This window comes from Hibiscus syriacus, unplaced genomic scaffold (genome assembly GCF_006381635.1).
Source record: "Hibiscus syriacus cultivar Baekdansim isolate YM2019G1 unplaced genomic scaffold, ASM638163v2 tig00111440_pilon, whole genome shotgun sequence".
In the NCBI taxonomy this organism is placed as follows: domain Eukaryota; kingdom Viridiplantae; phylum Streptophyta; class Magnoliopsida; order Malvales; family Malvaceae; genus Hibiscus; species Hibiscus syriacus.
In genome coordinates this window covers 527,296-546,120 of record NW_024063094.1, presented here as the reverse complement: position 1 = coordinate 546,120, position 18,825 = coordinate 527,296, and the positions used below count along the sequence as shown (strand labels likewise).

General features: G+C 34.7%; 2 protein-coding genes across 2 annotated transcripts; one reads left to right on the top strand and one right to left on the bottom strand.

Annotated features, from left to right (window-relative positions):
• The first annotated feature begins 400 nt into the window (after positions 1–400).
• On the top strand, positions 401–1,984 carry LOC120163274 (GDSL esterase/lipase At1g54790-like). The gene is made up of 4 exons (XM_039173243.1): positions 401–674; positions 767–1,134; positions 1,233–1,503; positions 1,603–1,984. Exons 1-4 carry the CDS (start codon positions 440–442, stop codon positions 1,869–1,871), a joined length of 1,143 nt encoding a protein of 380 aa, XP_039029174.1. The 5' UTR covers positions 401–439; the 3' UTR covers positions 1,872–1,984.
• A 174-nt stretch (positions 1,985–2,158) lies between these two features.
• LOC120163310 (UPF0603 protein At1g54780, chloroplastic-like) lies at positions 2,159–4,259 on the bottom strand. Its single transcript, XM_039173277.1, has 3 exons — positions 3,733–4,259; positions 3,230–3,422; positions 2,159–2,512 (listed from the first exon to the last, which is right to left on the bottom strand). The coding sequence occupies exons 1-3, from the start codon at positions 4,180–4,182 to the stop codon at positions 2,265–2,267; spliced, it is 891 nt and encodes a 296-aa protein (XP_039029208.1). The 5' UTR covers positions 4,183–4,259; the 3' UTR covers positions 2,159–2,264.
• Positions 4,260–18,825: the final 14,566 nt, after the last annotated feature.

The following is an 18,825-nucleotide window of genomic DNA, read 5'->3' as shown; positions in this document are numbered from 1 at the left end:
TATTGTTTAAGTAATGTCTCGTGTTTGAGTTCTTGTGTAGATAGAAAATCTCTGCTAGGAGACTCACACACCAAAGTAGATATATGACGTGGGTCGGTTCGAATTATTCAAGGTGAAGCCTTGGAACTGGGAAGGCAACAAAAAAAAATCTCGTAAATAATTGGATTATAATTCTTGGTGTGATGATTATTTGATAAGAGTTGGGCATGGGGCATGTGATGTCCCAAAACCAGCCTTGTAATTTAAAAAACAAAAACAAAAAGTTAAAATGTTTGATTGTATTGTCGATTTCCTGTGTGTTACCACCATCGAAAGCAAACTTCTACTGGCTGGGACACATACGATCCACCAACCTAGAATTATTATTTATAGTTGGCATTTGGTAATCAACGAGAAATTAAATTTCAGTGTAATCTGGTGATTCCTGTGCTTGTAATCCATGGCTTCCAAGCGTTACATCCTCCAAATATTTGTCTTGATGTTCATCTTCTTGCCTTTTACAAATTCCATTCACTTCAAATTCCCGTCTATCTTCAACTTCGGCGATTCTAATTCCGATACCGGTGAGCTTATTTCCGCCGGTATCGAGAGCCTTGAACAACCTCATGGCCAGAGTTACTTTCAAATACCCTCCGGGAGATACTGTGATGGGCGGTTAATCATTGATTTTCTCAGTTAACTTTCTCACTGTTTAGAATGTGTTGTGTCTGCAGCTTTAATTGTATGGTGTTTTGATCTCTTTTTTTTTTTTTTTTTGTTGTTGCAGTGGATGCAATGGATCTGCCATTTTTGAATGCTTATCTGGATTCGATCGGGATACCGAGTTTTCGCAAAGGGTGTAATTTTGCGGCTGCAGGATCAACCATCCAACCGGCTTCGGCACAAGCTGTGAGTCCATTTTCATTCGGAGTTCAAGTGGCTCAGTTCATACGGTTCAAAGGTAGGGTTCTAGAATTGCTAGCTAAAGGTAAAAGACTTTATAAGTACCTTCCAGCACAAGATTACTTCCAGAAGGGGCTATACATGTTCGATATCGGCCAGAACGATCTCGCCGGTGCCTTTTATTCCAAGACTTATGATCAAGTACTTGCCACAATTCCAACAATCTTGATAGAATTCGAAACTGGGATAAAGGTCCTATTCAAGAACACCGGAATTCGAATAGTTGTTGTTTGCTTTTCATTTTCAGGGTTTCCCATGTTTTCTAATGCAGTTCTGGGCATTCTTTGCAGACATTATATGATCAAGGGGCAAGAAACTTTTGGATACATAACACAGGACCTCTTGGATGCTTGGCTCAAAATGTGGCCAAATTCGGAACCGATCCATCGATCCTCAACGAGCAAGGGTGTGTCAGCAAGCATAACCAAGCTGCTAAAGTCTTCAATCTGCAGCTTCATGCCCTTACTAAAAAATTACAGGGCCAGTATATGGATTCGAATTTTACCTACGTCGACATCTACACAATAAAGTACAACCTTATCTCGAATTATTCTAAATTCGGTAAGTATGCTCATTTTCTCACCTCTAAATGTAGTTTTAGTTGCTTCAAATTTCAGGATAAGCAAAGCTGTTATCCTTTGAGTGCTTACTGTTTTGCAGGATTTGAGCAGCCTATAATGGCTTGTTGTGGGTTCGGCGGTCCACCGTTGAATTATGATAGCCGAATCGCTTGTGGGAAAACGAAAGAGATTAATGGAGCCACAGTGACAGCCAAAGCATGCAATGATAGTTCCGAATATATTAACTGGGACGGAATCCATTACTCAGAGGCTGCGAATCAGTATGTTTCATCGCAAATACTCACTGGAAAGTACTCCGATCCACCCTTTTGGGACAAAATGCCCTTCCTTCTCAATCTCAAGTTCTGAAGGCTGAATGTTACTCATTGCTTTAACTCTTTGTATCGACTTCTAGTAGTCACTGCAAATGTTATTGATAAAAATTACTGTAAAGAATTATAATTTTAATTGGAAGTCCATTTTCCAGATATTGCAGTTTGCCATTTAATTACATTTAACTTTCTTTTTTCGATTTGAAACCTTACGCATTCTGATTATGCAGATTATCGATGCCTATCTCGTGTTATAATCGAGCTTTTTTTTCTCGGAACATGAACCACAAATCTGTACTAATGCTTGGATCCCAAGTTTCTCTCATCAACCATATTTAACATGAGTAAATGTATAAACTACATGTTATCCATGTTTTCCTCATCAAAGGGAAGAGATTTGAAAGACAAATCTCATCATACAGATTAGCTTTTATTTCTTGGAGACATAGGCATAATATTGTGCCATGGGAACGACGAAAGCAATCACCAACAAACCTCCAACTACGAGACTGAATTGTCCCCGTTTCTCTTCGGTCTCTTCCCTGGATTTAAAATTCGACTCCCGCTTGTTGTCCTTAAACTGGGGGCCGCCAGGATCCGGAAGTCCATCAATGGCAGCAACTAGCCTTTTGGCACTGCTGTAAATTGCTTCGTTGTACTTTTCTTCCGTAGCCAAAACTGCAACCGTGACGGACGATGCTATGATGAGTACGGTTGCAATAGACAAAATGAAAGGAAAAGAAATATTATTTCTGTATATGAAACTCCAGTTTTCACCGTAAGCTATACTATTGATGGGAAAAGGCCGATATGGTTCGAGACTTGAAGCAATTAAAATAAGTTCATTAAGTTGAAATGAAAACCAAGTATCTGATGCTATTTTCGAATTGGCAACTAGAACTCAAAATATTCTGTCCTTGGAAAAGAGAGCAAGGCCTAAAGTGTAGTTTGAAACAACACAATCGAAGGAGACAGCTTGTTGGTGAAGAGTGGTAATTAGAATGGCACAATGAATAATATATGTCACCTAGCACCAACAACTCATCGAAAGAGCTAAAGAAGACAACTAAGATCTTATTCCGATGGTTTGCGCATGTTGATCTTGCAGTTGTTTTAGTTCTATCATCGTAAAGGCGAGAAAAGTGATTCCAACGAGTTCAATCAGCAGGATAGAGTAATTCTACAGGGTTTTGAAGCAAGTACTTATGATTCTTTCCACAAAACCTCTCCCTAGTAATCTTTGAATTCTTATGTTTTTCAAGTTTTCGATGGCCTTATCGTTGCTACGGAACATGATTTACAGATTTCACAATCAGCAACATCTTCAACATTTTCAAGCGCATGAGAAAAAAGAAAATATGAAGGTTTTCAAGTTTCAACTTCAGAAATAATTACCTGGAAGGTTCTCAGTTACAGTTGCATCGAGAATATTTTCACCCACGGCTTCGACAAATGCAGGTCCACCGGTGACTGCCCCTTCTTTCTGGCTCGTAACGAGCACAACGATCCCTTTATTACTACCCTCTTCGAGTGTAGGATACCATTTCTCCAGAACTTGGTCAGCATACTCAAAAGCATCAGCTTTGCTCTGCAATCAAAATCAAAGTTCTCAAATTTTGCATCTGTTTCGAAGGCTAAGAGTAACTTATGATCTCACAGTTTACTAAGAAACTCAAAGCAAAATAAAAGGAATTAATGGTCGAATATTAAATTAGGTTTAAGCTAAACTTCAAAAACTGCATACAACATTTTTCCTTTTCCTTGATTTTCTAAGTAACCAAACAGACAATTAATGACTAAAGAACAAGGATGAACCAACCAAAGGGCATCTCATAAAATTCACAAACTCTCACAATTATACAAGTAAACAAGAAAATTCATGAAAACAAGAATCTTACAGTGAGCTTTCTAACAGTAACAAAATTAATGTGAAAATTCTTCCTCGACTCCAGATCAGACAAAAGCCGCTTCAAATCCGATTTCGTCACCCGGCTAAGCACATTAGCATCATCGACGACATAAGATTCCTTCGGCGGCCCCTCGTTTATCACATCAAACTCCGAAGCCATTGCATTGCCGGTGAACAAAACCGGAGAAAAATTGAGTGCCAAAGAGATAGCAAGAGCCGCCACTCCCTGCTGTGCATGAGCAAACCAATTCTTGGGTTCTGCCAAAGATGATGGTTTTACAGATTGGGAAGCGTGTTTCTTGAGGGTACAAGCGATGGGTTTTGAGAGGAAGAGATGGGTTGATCTTGGTTGATGTGAAGACAACAAAAGATTCTTTGAAATGGATGATTTGGGATTCAAGGTTGGATGAATGGTGTGAGAAGAAAGAATTGTTTCCATTTTTAACTGTGCACCAGCTTGTGGATAACAGAGAAATTGAAAGAAAGGAGAGGTTTTTTCATTACTGGTTCAGTGTTTTTTCTGGTTCTGTTTAGTTTAGTTTAGTTTAGAGTACTTGTGTGGTGTGGATTTTGTCTTGTTTTGGATTTGGTTGGCCACATTTTTTCACTTGAAGATGGTGTCCCTCATCCATCTAAATACACAACAAAATATAGTAGATCAAGTTAATGGTTTATTTAGGTATGGTAATGGATTGCCTCTGATTTTTATTTATTCCAACTCGATTAGAGTATAATATTCTTTTGTTTATTACTTAATTTGATTTAAATTTAAGAAAGCTTTATTCGATCTAAAACAGACCCAATTTTAGAAGAAAAATTTGCACTTGCTGTGACATTGTATATAAAACTTTCATTTTTATTAAATAAAATAAAGATTTAATTGAATATATATACAGTGATTATCCTTAAATATATAAAAGTCAATTATACTATTATTTTTGAAGATGATGTCTCTCATCCATCTACATACACAACAAGAAAAATAGTAGATCAAGTTAATGGTTTATTTAGCTACAATAATGGATTGCGTCTGATTTTTATCTATTCGAACTTGATTTAGTACAATATTTATTATTTAATTTAATTTGAATTTAATAAAATTTTATCCAATACAAAACCGACTCAACTTTTAAAGAAAAATTTACATTTGATGTGACACTATACATAAAACTCTCATTTTTATTAGGTAAAATAAGGATATAATTGAATATATAAGATATTATAATAATTATCCTTAAATATATAAATGTCAATTATACTATTATTTTTGAGTAAATTAAATATTTTTTATCCTAAACTCTAATTTGAATAGACCCAACCTTATCCACCAAAAAAACTCAACGTTAACCCAATTTTTTTTTAATAAAAAAATTGACTCTATAAGATCAAATCGGATAAAAGAATTATCAAATTCAAATCAAAGATATCATTTCAATTTTAATTAGCATTAGATCACAAATTTGATCCACGGCAACCCCCTCTTCCTCCTTTTATATATATATATATATATATATATATATATATATATGAAATTTTCAAAGTCAGAGACCAATTTGAGAAAATGTATTGAATTCAGGGATTAAATGTTACATTATTCTTAAACAAAATGACTACAATGCCCTCCTGCAAGTATTAAATGGTGGGACATAACGACCATAAGTAACTGTCGCACATTATCTTCTTCTCTACTAACAACTATGAACTTCATCATCCCTTTACCAAACCCTAAATTTCCCTCTCTAAACAACAGCACTCCCATTAAAACCCTGAATCCCAAGAGTCAGTTCATGATTAACAGTGCTACTACGACATACAAAACCAAATGTTCAGGTGGAACAGGAAGCCATTGGTGCTGCTACTATATGCAAAACCAAATGGTTTCAGATGCTGCTGATAGTCCCAGCCTTGAAGACTTGAGAATTCTGTTCATCGAAAATGCTGAACCGGGAGAGAATCAATCGGTTGCAGCAGTCCGTACGAGTCGAAGCAAGCTACTTGATACCTTACTCAAAATCTTTACGAGTAATTCAAAAAAATAATATATTAAAAATTTAAATTATTATTTTTGATTAATTAAATTTTTAAATTAAATTATTGATAACATTAACATTTATATGTTATTTAAAGTTCAGGTTCGAGCTTGAGTTTGAAGTTGAATCAAACTTGAGTTTGAAGTTGAATCAAACTTGAGTTTGAGTTTCAATCAAGCTAAGTCTGATAATTTTCGAGTTCAAGTGTTTTCGAGCTCGAGTCAAACTTCAATTTTTTATCTTGAATTCAAGTTGAATTTAACAATTTTAAATTCGTGAACTTTCAAGTCGAATAGAAGTCAATAATACTCAAGTTCGATTTGACTTGTTTACAACCTTACTTGTGCCCGAAGAAAATCCTTTTATAGATATGAAGATAAGACCTTTTAGAGGTAATCCAAAAACGAGATAAAAACTAAATATATCCATTTCAAAGACATAGACATGCGCCTATCCTGAAATCTATTTTTCTATTAGTTATTTATTTTATTGATAGTGTCTACCTTAAAATTTTATTTGTGTCCACTCCGTCTAAAATTTTTTGTATTGCTCATATGATATGAGTCCGTCGTATTTGATACTCACACCGAAATCCAAATATCATTGAAATTTTTGATGATGTTATAGAATAACCTTATGAAAGTCTTGCTAGCCTCTGATGCTTTGAACTGAAGCAATAGCAAATATAGGTGTCATAAGAAAAGGGAATCTAATGAGAAAAGTAAAGTATTACTCCCAAGTAATGTTTTCTTGTTTCCAAAGTAAAGCATCAATGAAATGAGTTAAAAACTTCCCTCTATTCCCGTTGGCTGAATCTATGAAATATCTAGCAACATATGCCATGAATTGTGTAACTTTAGGCCAGGATTCTCACCAGCCATCAGTTCAGTTACCTTCTCCCAGTGCTCAGCTCCATCACCAATGAAGCAAAGCATCCCATGGATGAAGTTACACCGGTTGAAGAAGCAAGTCAAATTACAGGCAGAAACAATATATAATCACAGTGAAAGTGGCATTTCTTCCGCAACATCTCTATGAAGAGAAAAATGACGATAAAGCACCAGAAACGTCTGCAATTTGAACTGAAGCTCGATCACCGAAGAAAATGGTTTCAAAATTGGTTTGCATAGATGATACGATAAGGCATTAATTGTAATACAACTTTTGCATTCAAAGAATTAGTATCTACAATTCTACACTTTTTTATTTTTTTGGGAATGAATATAAATTACTTTCAACATCATCTTCTGAATCTAATTCATAGTCGAAAAATGACCTAAGATACCAGGTACAGTGATTATTCCAATCAGCCTTGTTACCAGTGATTCACCATTTCTGGTCTTTTATCATATCCGGTGAGAGTCCCCACTCCAGCATCTCTTCATCAGTGTGATTTATTGAACAAACTTAGAAAGAAGGTTGTTATTTTTTATTAAATAGTTTACAACCTATACAAAGTAGTCAGAGTATAAACAAGGAAACAATCTCTAAAAATTAGTAACTCCCTAAGAATTAGAGACTAAGATTAGATCCCACTGAACAAGGGAACTCCTAAGAATAATGTAAGTAATTTATACTTAATTTTAGGAATTCTAACACTCCCCCTCAAGCTAGAGTGTAGATATTTATCAAACCCAGCTTGCCAATAATTTCTTCAAACATGTTTCTACTTAAACTTTTGGTCAACAAGTCTGCAACTTGTTGTCTCGTAGGTAGGTAGGTAACAGAAACCTCTCATGAGTTAATTTTTTCTTTGATGAAGTGGCGATCAATTTCTACATGTTTGGTGCGATCATGGTGAAAATGATTATGTGCTATACTGACAGCTGCCTGGTTGTCACAATGAATTTTTATAGGTCTGGTATAGGACACTTTTAGTTCTCTCAGTAATCGTTGTATCCAAATTTTTTCGCATATACTATGGGATAGTGCTCGATACTATGCATCTGCACTATTTCGCGCTACAACAGACTATTTTTTACTTCTCCATTTTACGAGATTACCCCAAATGTAGCTACAGTAACCACTTGTAGAATGTCTGTCATTAACAACACCTACCAGTCTGCATCAGTGTATACTTATACATTTCGATTGGTAGTTTTCTTGAAGTGCAGGCCTTTACCCGGAGTCCCTTTGAGATACCATAATATCCTGTACGCAGCTTCCAGATGTTTCTCCCTTGGAGCATGCATATACTTTCTAATAAGACTCACACTGAAAGCTATGTATAGACGAGTGTGAGATAGGTAGATAAGTCTCCCTATTAGCTGTTGATATCTCCCCATGTCGATATCTTCTCCATCTTGATCAGTTCCCAATTTAAGATTGAATTCCATAGGAGTTTCGGCTGGTTTGTAGCCCAACAAAAATAACTTCATAAAGCATATCGAGAACACACTTTCTTTAGGAGATGGAAATACCTGCCTTAGACCTTGATACCTTTATTCCAAGAAAATATCTAAGATTTCCCAAGTCCTTAAGTTCGAATTTAGCATTAAGAAACTTTTTAAGCCTTTTAATTTCGCTTGAATCATCCCCTGTTAATATTATATCATCCACATAGATAATGAGAATGCAATATTTTTCCACTTTTTGAGTGTTTGTAAAACATGATATGGTCAACATGTCCTTGAATATATCTTCTACTAATCATAGCTTTGGCAAATTGGTTGAACCACGCCCTTGGAGATTGCTTTAGTCCATATAAGGACTTCTTTAACTTACACACTTGGCCCTTGCTCTCTTCAAACCTGGGTGGGAAGTCCATGTACACTTCCTCATTTAATTCTCCATTAAGGAAAGCATTTTTACGTCTAATTTGGTCAATGGCCAATCCAAGTTGATAGCAAGGGATATGATAACTCGAATGGTGTTTATATTGGCAACTGGTGCAAATGTCTCGTCGTAGTCAAGGTCATAGGTTTGAGTAAAGCCCTTAGCCACAAGCTGAGCCTTGTATCGGTCGATACTTCCACCGGGTTTAAATTTTGTAGTGAAGATCCACTTGCATCCTATGGTCTTCTTACCACTTGGTAAATTCGAGACTTTCCACGTTTCATTATCTTTGAGAGCCTTTATTCTTCCATCACAGCTTGCCTCTATTCAGTTGATTTAAGAGCTTCTTTCATGTTTTTCGGAACTTCTACAGTATCAACATTAGACACAAAGGCTTTATAAGACTTAGATAAGTTTCCATAAGACACAAGCCGAGAAATAGGGTGTTGAGTGCAGCTCCTTGTTCCTTTTCGAATTGCAATTGAAAGATAGATGGATGATGATGGAGGTGTGACTTCTATTTCAGAAAAGTCTTTGGTTGGGGATGAAATTGGCACTACTATTTCAGTTTCAAGAGAATAAAGTCGTCGAGAGTATACCCAAAGTTCTGAGGCTTGTTCTTGCTACCTTCTTGGATCATGTTGTTATTGTTCTTCGGTGGTGTGATTGATTATGCTAATTTCTTGTTGTTACACAGGAGAAACAATCCTTAAATATGGAATTATAATGGTTGTTGGGTTGTTAGGTTTGTTTGTGATAGCAGAGGTAGGATCATGAAGTATAATGAGAAGGGTATTAAGGGTTTCATCTTCATTGAGAGTCTCTCCCTGAAGATGAGATGCTACAAAGTATGGTTCATTCTCAAAAAATGTGACATCTCGAGAGACAAACATTCGGTGTAAGGTTGGTGAGTAACACTTACAACCCTTTTGTGTGGGGGAATAACCAATGAAGACACATGTGTGGGCTCGAGGATCAAGTTTGGATTGATTGGGTTGATAATTATTTACAAAATCTTTGCAACCAAATATTTTTGTTGGTAAGTTGAGAACACGAAATAAGGGAAAGGCCTTTTGAAGTGTATGAAGAGGTGTTTGAAAATTTAATACATTTGATGGTAGATGATTTATGAGGTAGCAAGAAGTGAGGACAATCTTTCCTCACAAGTATTTTGGGATACCCATGGTGAACATTAGGGCTCGAGCCACAGCAAGGAGATGTCAGTTTTTTCTTTCAGATATCTCGTTTTGTTGAGGTGTGTCGGGGAAAGAACTTTGATGTATAATGCCTTGGTCAGAAAGGTAAGGGCTTGGGACAAAGTCAAAATATTCTCTACCATTGTCAGTTCGGAGAGTATGTATAGTATAATTAAATTGGCTTCAAACTATTAAGTGAAAGTTTTAAAAGATTTTGGGTGTTTCAGATTTTCCTTTAAGGAGTATACCCAACAAACCCTAGTGTGGTCATCAATGAAAGTTATAAACCATCTAGCCCCCGTAACATTATTTACATAGCTGGCTCCCCAGAGATCCATGTGTATTAACGAGAAAGGTTGAGATTAGACATAAGGCTTTAATGGGTATGGTACACGAGTGTGTTTGGAAAATTGGCAAATTTCACATTTCAAGGAGCTCACACTTTTATTATGAAATAACAATGGAAGATGTTTCTTCAAGTACAAGAAGTTTGAATGTCCTAGTCTATGTTGCCATAATATAATTGTGTCCTCTTTTGAAGCAGATAGAGCCAATCATTCGTATGTATTGTCTTTATTCCAAACATAGAGTCCATCATCAACTTTAGCAGTGTCAATCATCATCCCGATTTCTGTACCACACAACCAATTGCAGAAATTTCAGCTTCATCCTTGGTAAATTTTAGTGATTGAAAGTAAATTACAGGACAATTTTAGGATATGTAGGACTTTATCAAGGGGGAAATTTTCTTCTACTTTACTTTTCCAATTCCAACCATAAGTGAGTAGGATTCATCAGCTATGTAGATTCGAGATTGGTCATGACAAGGTGTATAAATGTGAAATAAGGTAAGGTTACCTGTCTTGTGATAGAAAGCACCCAAATCATCCAGGAGGATTTGTTAGGTTCAAAGATAATGTTGAGGGCAGTACATTGAGTGGCTATAAAACCACTAGCCGTAGAAGTACCAAGTAACTTATGGAGTGTCTCAAGTTGGGTTTTGGTTAGGCGAACGTCGAGAACATCATTTACAGTAGTGGAAGTATTAGTTGACATCATTGTAGTCTTATTTTTCTTCTGGTTTTTTCCAGGATAGCCATGGAGTTTGAAGCACTTTTTCTTTGTATGAACAACATGATTGCAGTGGTTGCATCACAATCTATATGATCCATAATAATTTTTAGCACATAATTTTTATGGTTAAGGACTTCTAGAGATAAGGGTAGAATTTTCAAGAAAACGTTGTTCTTTTGGGTCTCCCATCATGACAAGTTGTCGTTTTTATTCTCTTCTAACTTCTACAAATGCTTCACCGATTTTTGGTAAAGTGATTCTGCCCAGAGTTTGTCAACGAACCTCATCTAACTCATAATTCAATCCTGATAGGAACTCATAAGGCGTTCTTTGTTGAGATGAGTCGTAAACTTGGTGTGTTCCATGCCTTCGCCCCAGTCTTCCTCGAAGTACATATCCGACTCCTACCATAAAATTTTCAGATTGTTGTAGTAATGAGTTACTTCGAGTTCTCCTTGTCAAATATCCTTTAACTTCAGCTTGATCTCGAATACTTGGGAGGCGTTTCCCAGATCGAAGTAGTTTTCTTTGATTGCATCCCATATATCTTTTACAGTTATGAAGAAGAGATAGGTACGAATTATATGGTCTTCTATTGAGCTAATTAGCCAAGCCATTACAATCGATTTATTGAGTTCCCAAGTCGTGTAAGTTGGATCTGTTAAGGATGGTCGAGAAATTTCTCCATTGATGTAACGTAATTTACCACGGCCATGAATTACCATAATGATCGATTGGACCATTGCAGGAAATGTTTTCCATCTAGACAATGATTAGTGATTATTAGGGAGGAATTAAGGTCGCCTTGAGAGGTTCCTTGGTTAAAAGTCTGAGTCATTTGTGAGGTCTCAATTTCTGATAGATTTTCATTGTCACCCATGGAAAATGGATTCAACCGGAGAGATAGGAAAGATTAACGAGAGGGACAAAAAGATAAAGACGAAAGGAGCATGATCGAATAATTCCTATAGCTCTGATGCCATGAACAAACTTAGAAAGAAGGTTGTTATATTTTACTAAACAATTTACAACCTTTATAAAGTAGTATAAATGTTGAAAACATTTTGATGTTTCGATATAACAACTTAAGTGTAATTGAATTTTAAGATTTTATAATAGTATATTCAATTAAATTATTCGAATATCAAAATATTACTCCAAGTTTTTCAAAGATCAATTTCAATCCTTACTAAAGTGTAAATTTGTGTTTTAAACTTAAAATATTTTTGAAACAATTTTTACAAAGTATTTCAAACCAAAATCGAGCTAAAAATCAATTTTATAAAAGGTTGTATCGATGCACTATTTGATGTATCGATGCACACCCTATTTTGAATGCATTTTGTGTATCCATGCATCGATACACTTTTGAATTTATTGAAACATCGAATAAATTTTATGTACCGATGCACAGACTATGCATTGATGCACTACTGGCTCTTTTGAAACATCGAATGCAATTAGTGTACCAATGCACCCCTAGTGTACTGATGCACTAAGTCTTATAACGATCAAAATATTTGAATTTTACACAGTGTACCGATGTACCTTGAGTATGCATCGATGCACACACGCTCCCAATTATTTTATTAAATGATAATTACACAATAACGACTCTAATTACTTCACCAATGATCCCCAACATTCAGAAGTGATACAAGGTGTATTTAAACAAGCTTAGGAGCCATTGATCAACAACAAGAAACAAGAATTGAGAGAGAATCAAAGAGAAAACATCAAACCTCAAGTTTGAGCATTTCAATCCAAATTTTCATTCAATATTCATTTTGCTTTCAAGAACACTTATTGTTCTCAATTGCATTCATTTTTTTGAGTGTTCTTTCTTTGTTCTAGAATTGTGCAAACATCTTGCCTTGTGAGGTTTTTCTGTAAGTTTGCAAATTTGTGTATTTCTTTTTGGGAGAGAGTGTTCTCAAGAATTTGGGGTATAATTCTTGAGGGAGTTGTAAAGTTACTCTTTGTCCTCAAAAGAAAGAACAAATTAATAAATTTGTTGGAAAATCCTTAGTGTGGATAGCTAAGGTAGTGGATGTAGACTTTGGTTGAGAAAGTCGAACCACTCTAAATCGCTGTGCAAATATTTTCTATTTTCTGCAAAAGCTTTCACCAAAATTTTAATTGCCAATTCACCCCTCTCTTGGCTATTTTGTCGTTCGATTAACTCAATAATTGGTATTAGAGCCTCACTTATTTGAAGGTTTAATCACGTTTTAAGTTAATTCAGGAAGAGTTATATCGATATTCAAGTCATCAATGGCCTCCACTTCAAACTTTGACCTTGGTCTTGATTCTATGCCTGTCAACAAGCCTCCTTTCTTCAATGGAGTTAATTATGCTTATTGGAAGAATAGAATGAGGTACTTTATTCAAGCAAGTGATATGGGAGCATGAAATATCATAGAAGACGGTTACTTCATACCTTCCACTCATTTAAGATTATGGAGTGAAACAGAGACAAAAATGTTCCAGCTCAACTCAAAGGATATCCATATTATATTTTATGCTCTTGGACCAGATGAATACGAAAGAGTTTCATCTTGTACAACCACAAAATAGATATAGGATAAACTACAAGTCACTCATTAAGGAACAGACGAGGTAAAAGAATCTAAAATTAGTCTTCTAACTCATAGCTATGAAAATTTCAGGATGAAACCGAACGAAGATATCAAAGCTATGACGGATAGAATTTCAACGATTTTCAATGGTCTTAAATCATATGGAGAGATCATTCCAAACGAGAAGCTTGTGAGGAAGTTAGTTTACTCTCTTCCGAAAGCTTGGCAATAAAAGAATACGGTAATCATCGAGGCTAAAAACTTAAAGTCTTCAACTCTCGAAGAGTTAATTGGTTCTCTCCTCACCTATGAAATGATGCTTCAAGATTAGGTAGACCTCGAGAAGATTGACGAGACAAAGAAGGAGAAGGAGAAAAAGAAGAATGTGGGAGTTGCTCTCAAATCTACAAGAGATGAGAGTGATTCAGATGAAGATGACGATGACGAGGAAATGTCATTATTTACCAAACGGTTCAGAAAATTGATGAAGCCCAACCGAGGAAGAAAATTCAAACGAAATGAAGGCTTCAAAAATGAACCGAAAGAGAAAGACCCTATCATTTGCTACGAGTGCAAAAAGTCGGGTCATGTCAAATACGATTGCCCACAATTGAAGAAGAATGGTTAATCGAAGAAAAAGCACAAGGCTCACGTGGCTACATGGATCGATGATGAAGGTTCCGATGAAGAGGAACAAGAAGTAGAAAACTTGTGCTTGATGACTATTGGGGAAAGCTCTCAGGTAACCTCTAGATCATTTAATTTCGAAGATTATTCTTTTGATGAGCTGTTAGAGGAATATACTGGGCTGGCTTCGGATTATGAGAAATTATTTTTAAAATACAAAAAATGATATTTCAAAATTGAAAAATGAAAATAATCTCATATCCAAGACCAACAATGATCTTGAAAGTAAAATTAAAGATTTGCAAATCAAACTAGATGAGTTTGAAAAGAAAATTTCTGATTTGTATAATTTACTTTCAAAGGGCATCGATGATCATCAAAAAGAAATTGATGATCTTAAAGCTTCTTTTAATAGAGTTGAAACAAAAAGTTTTGAAAATGGAGAAAGTTTAAAATCCAACTGTGTTAGAAAAAGTTTTGAAAACTACAATCATAGAGGTCCCCGAAGAACCTCTAATGCAAAAATCATTAGAAGTATATGGGTTCCTAAAGAACTCATTACTACTAAAGATAAGGATATCCTACATAAATGGATACCTAAGGGGACTAGAATTTTGGAGACTAATGAATATGGACCCAAAAGAAATTGGGTACCAAAAATAAAAAATTAATCTATGTTTGTGGGAAAAGGAGCATTGTTACAAGGCACGGGAAACAAATTCAAACTCATGGTACCTTGATAGTGGATGCCCAAGACACATAACCGGAGACAAGAGCCGATTCATAGAGCTTAACGACAAAAATAGAGGAGATGTGACTTTTGGTGATAATTCAAATGGTCACATTGAAGGTATATGTACTATAGGTAATACCACTTCCATACAAATTAAAAATGTGTTATATGTGAATGGGTTAAAGCATAATCTATTGAGTATTAGTCAATTATACGATAAGGGATACAATGTCATGTTTGAAACTAATGGTTGTAAAGTAATTGACATTGCATCTAATCAGATTATGCTTGTTGGTCATAGAATAAGAAACATATACATGGTGCATTTAGATTCTTTAAATATGACTAATTTATGCCTAGTTGCTAAGGATGAGCATGATAGTTGGTTATGGCATAGGATACTAGGACATACTAGCATGAGTGTTTTACAATGATTAATTCAAGGAGATTTAGTAAGAGGGTTGCCAAAGCTAAAATTTGATAATGATAAATTCTGTGATGCATGTGCTAAAGGAAAACATAAAAGAGCTTCCTTTAAGTCCATTAATGATGTATCAACTAGTAGAGTATTACAATTGATCTATAGAGATCTTTTTAGGCCAATTAGAACTGTTAGCTTGGGTGGAAAACAATATTGCTTTGTATTAGTAGATGACTATTCTAGATATACTTGGGTTCTATGCTTAAGTACTAAAGATGAAGCATTAGAAAAGTTCATCACATTTTCAAAAGTAATCCAAAATGAAAAAGTTACTCCATAACTAGCATTAGGAGTGATCATGGTACTGAATTTGAAAATCTTGGATTTACTGATTTTTGTAATTCTAATGGTATTAGCCATAATTTTTCAGCACCTAGAACCCCTCAACAAAATGGAGTTGTTGAGAGGAAAATTGAACTTTAGAAGAAATGGTTAGAACCATGCTTTGTGAAAATAATTTGCCAAAATATTTTTTGGCAGAAGCCACAAATACCGCTTGTTATGTTATAAACCGAGTAATGATCATGCCAATTTTAAAGAAAACTCCATACAAACTTTTCAAAAATAAAAGCCTAACATTAGTTATTTTCATCCTTTTGGATGTAAATGTTTTGTTTTAAACATCGGTAAAGAAAATCTTGGCAAATTTGATGTTAAAAGTGATGAAGGAATTTTTCTAGGTTATTCCTTAAATTCTAAAGCTTATCGAGTATTTAATAAAAGAACTTTAGTTGTAGAAGAGTCTATACATGTTGTTTTCGATGGTAATTCTCTTCAGTGGAAGGATTCTTGTGTGAATGATGATGTGGGTATTGTAAACACAAATGACGTTAGAGAAACATCATCAAAGGAAGAAGTGAAAGATGAGGAAACTCATGATGTTCTCGAGAATCCAACCTTTGAAGAAAGAGAAGTCTCTTACCCAAGAGAATATAACTATGTCAAGGATGGTGAAATAATAGGTGATCCATCCAAAGGGGTAACAACTCGATCTTCTCTTAGAAATAAATGTAATCATGTTGCATTTATTTCATGCATAGAGCCTAAGAATATCAAAGAAGCATTAGATGATGAAAATTGGATTATGGCTATGCAAGAAGAGTTAAATCAATTTGAGAGAAGTAAAGTATGAACATTAGTTGAAAGGCCTAGTAATAAATCTACTGTAGGTACTAGATGGGTATTTAGGAATAAGCTTGATGAAAGTGGTAATATAGTGAGGAACAATGCTAGACTTGTTGCTCAAGGCTATACTCAAGAAGAAGGAATAGACTTTGATGAAACATATGCTCCCGTAGCTAGGATGGAAGCAATTAGAATATTATTAGCATTTTCATGTTTCAATGAATTTAAATTATATCAAATGGATGTTAAAAGTGCATTTTTAAATCGTTTTATAAAAGAAGAAGTGTATGTGGAACAACCTCCTGGTTTTGAAGATTCAGAATTTCCAGATTATATTTTTAAATTGACAAAAGTGTTTTATGGTTTAAAATAAGCTCCTAGAGCTTGGTATGAAAGATTGTCAAACTTTTTAATAGAAAAAGGTTTTTCAAAAGGGAAGGTTGACACTACATTGTTTTTAAAGAGAAAAGGTAAAGATTTATTAGTAGTTCAAATTTATGTTGATGATATAAGATTTGGTTCTACTAATGATGTTCTTTGCCAAGAATTTTCTAAGCTAATGCAGAGTGAATTCAAAATGAGCATGATGGGGAAGTTCTCATATTTCTTGGGACTCCAAATCAAGCAAACAAAAGATGACATCTTCATCAATCAAGCTAAGTACGGCAAGGATATGCTCAAGAAGTTTGGATTGAAAAATGGAAAACCTCATGCCACTCCAATGAGCTCTTCTACAAAGCTTGACAAAGATGAAGAAGGTAAATGTGTGGATGTGAAATTATATAGGTCAATGATTGATTCTTTACTTTATCTAACCGCAAGTAGACCGGACATTATGTTTAGTGTTTACTTATGTGCTAGATTTCAATCATTCCCTAAGGAATCACATTTACTAGCTATTAAGAGAATCTTTAGATAACTTAAGGACACTCCTAGTTTAGGACTTTGGTATCCTAGAGACTCTAGCTTTAGCTTGCATGCCTTCTCTGATGCGGACTATGGAGGATGCAAAATAGATAGCAAAAGCATATCCTGTACTTGTCAATTCCTAGGAAATATGTTGATTTCATGGTTTTCAAAGAAACAAAATTGTGTTGCATTATCTACCACTGAAGCGGAATACATTTCAGCCAGTAGTTGTTGTGCACAAATTTTATGGACGAAACAACAACTTTTAGATTATGCAATTGAAGTAGGTACCATACCTATCAAGTGTGACAATACTAGTGCTATTTGTGTCACTAAAAATCCCATCCAACACTCTAGAACTAAGCACATTGAAATTATACATCATTTCATTAGAGATCATGTCACAAAAGGAGATATAGTTCTAGAATATGTTGATACTTTACATCAATTAGCGGATAGTTTTACAAACCTCTAGATAAAGAAAGATTTTAGACACATAGGAGACAATTAGGTTTAACCAACGTACCTTGACTTAGTGTTTAAAATAATTTTAGCACTTTTAATTAAAATTGAAAATGCTCATAAAAATAACATTTTTGATTGCATTTTTTGCTATTAGTTAGGGGGAGTTTATGGTTCTTAGTGAAAATTAATTATATGTTCAAATAATGTTTAAGGATAGATTTGATTGATTGAACATTGTTAATTTTCGATATATGAATTGCCAATAGCACTAGAGCTAATTAATTTAGCATTTTAAGTGTTTAAAACGGATTTTGACATTTTTGTGCAAAATGCAGTGATACATTAGAAAGTGTACCGATGCATCCCTTGAATGTGCATCGATACACTATGATGGTGCACCAATGCATTCTTTGAATGTGCATCGATACACTATGCAATGCATCGATACACTATGCAATGCATCGATACACTTGTCGGGTTTTAGGCTTATAATCCCTAATTTCTTCATTCTTTCAAAACCTCTAAACCAAAACACACTCACGTCGTACGCCTGCTCTCAACTCCAAATCTTCATCTTTGATAATTTTTATCGTTTCAAGTCAGAATCTACTCAATTTTTAACTCCTAAACCTGCTACATTCATTAAATCCGTGCAAACAACATCACATTCTCACAAAATCCAAAATTTTCAAGATAATATTTCAAAAACCCTTGTTTTATTGATTTTTGAACTTATGACTAGTTTTGATTAGTTCTAGCTTGAAATATATATAAGGCATTGATTATATAGTGTTTATAAACTAGATTTTACAACTAATTTCCTCAAAAACACAAATTTTTTCAAAATTTGTGGAATTTTTGAAATAAACAAAATTTGATTTTAAAATTGTTTTCTTTGATTTAATTATGTTGTTTTGAAAACTTTATATTGATTTTCAAATATCGTTTTCAAACATATTTTTCAAAATTTCCCATTAGGATTCGGGTTAGGGAACCTTGAATATTGCAGACTCTTATTGAGTTTTGGGATTGATTATATTGCATACATATGTTTTAAAATTACAGGTATCTATTCTATTTCGATTTCT

Excerpts from the sequence above, each read along its gene's own strand:
- LOC120163274 (XM_039173243.1), top strand. The coding sequence starts at position 440 with ATGGCTTCCAAGCGTTACATCCTCCAAATATTTGTCTTGATGTTCATC. Across the intron at positions 1,135-1,232 it reads AATTCGAAACTGGGATAAAG|ACATTATATGATCAAGGGGC; the intron begins GTCCTATTCAAG and ends CATTCTTTGCAG. Across the intron at positions 1,504-1,602 it reads CTCGAATTATTCTAAATTCG|GATTTGAGCAGCCTATAATG; the intron begins GTAAGTATGCTC and ends ACTGTTTTGCAG.
- LOC120163310 (XM_039173277.1), bottom strand. The coding sequence starts at position 4,182 with ATGGAAACAATTCTTTCTTCTCACACCATTCATCCAACCTTGAATCCC. Across the intron at positions 3,423-3,732 it reads TTACTGTTAGAAAGCTCACT|AGCAAAGCTGATGCTTTTGA; the intron begins GTAAGATTCTTG and ends TTTTGATTGCAG. Across the intron at positions 2,513-3,229 it reads TGTAACTGAGAACCTTCCAG|TTTTGGCTACGGAAGAAAAG; the intron begins GTAATTATTTCT and ends TCACGGTTGCAG.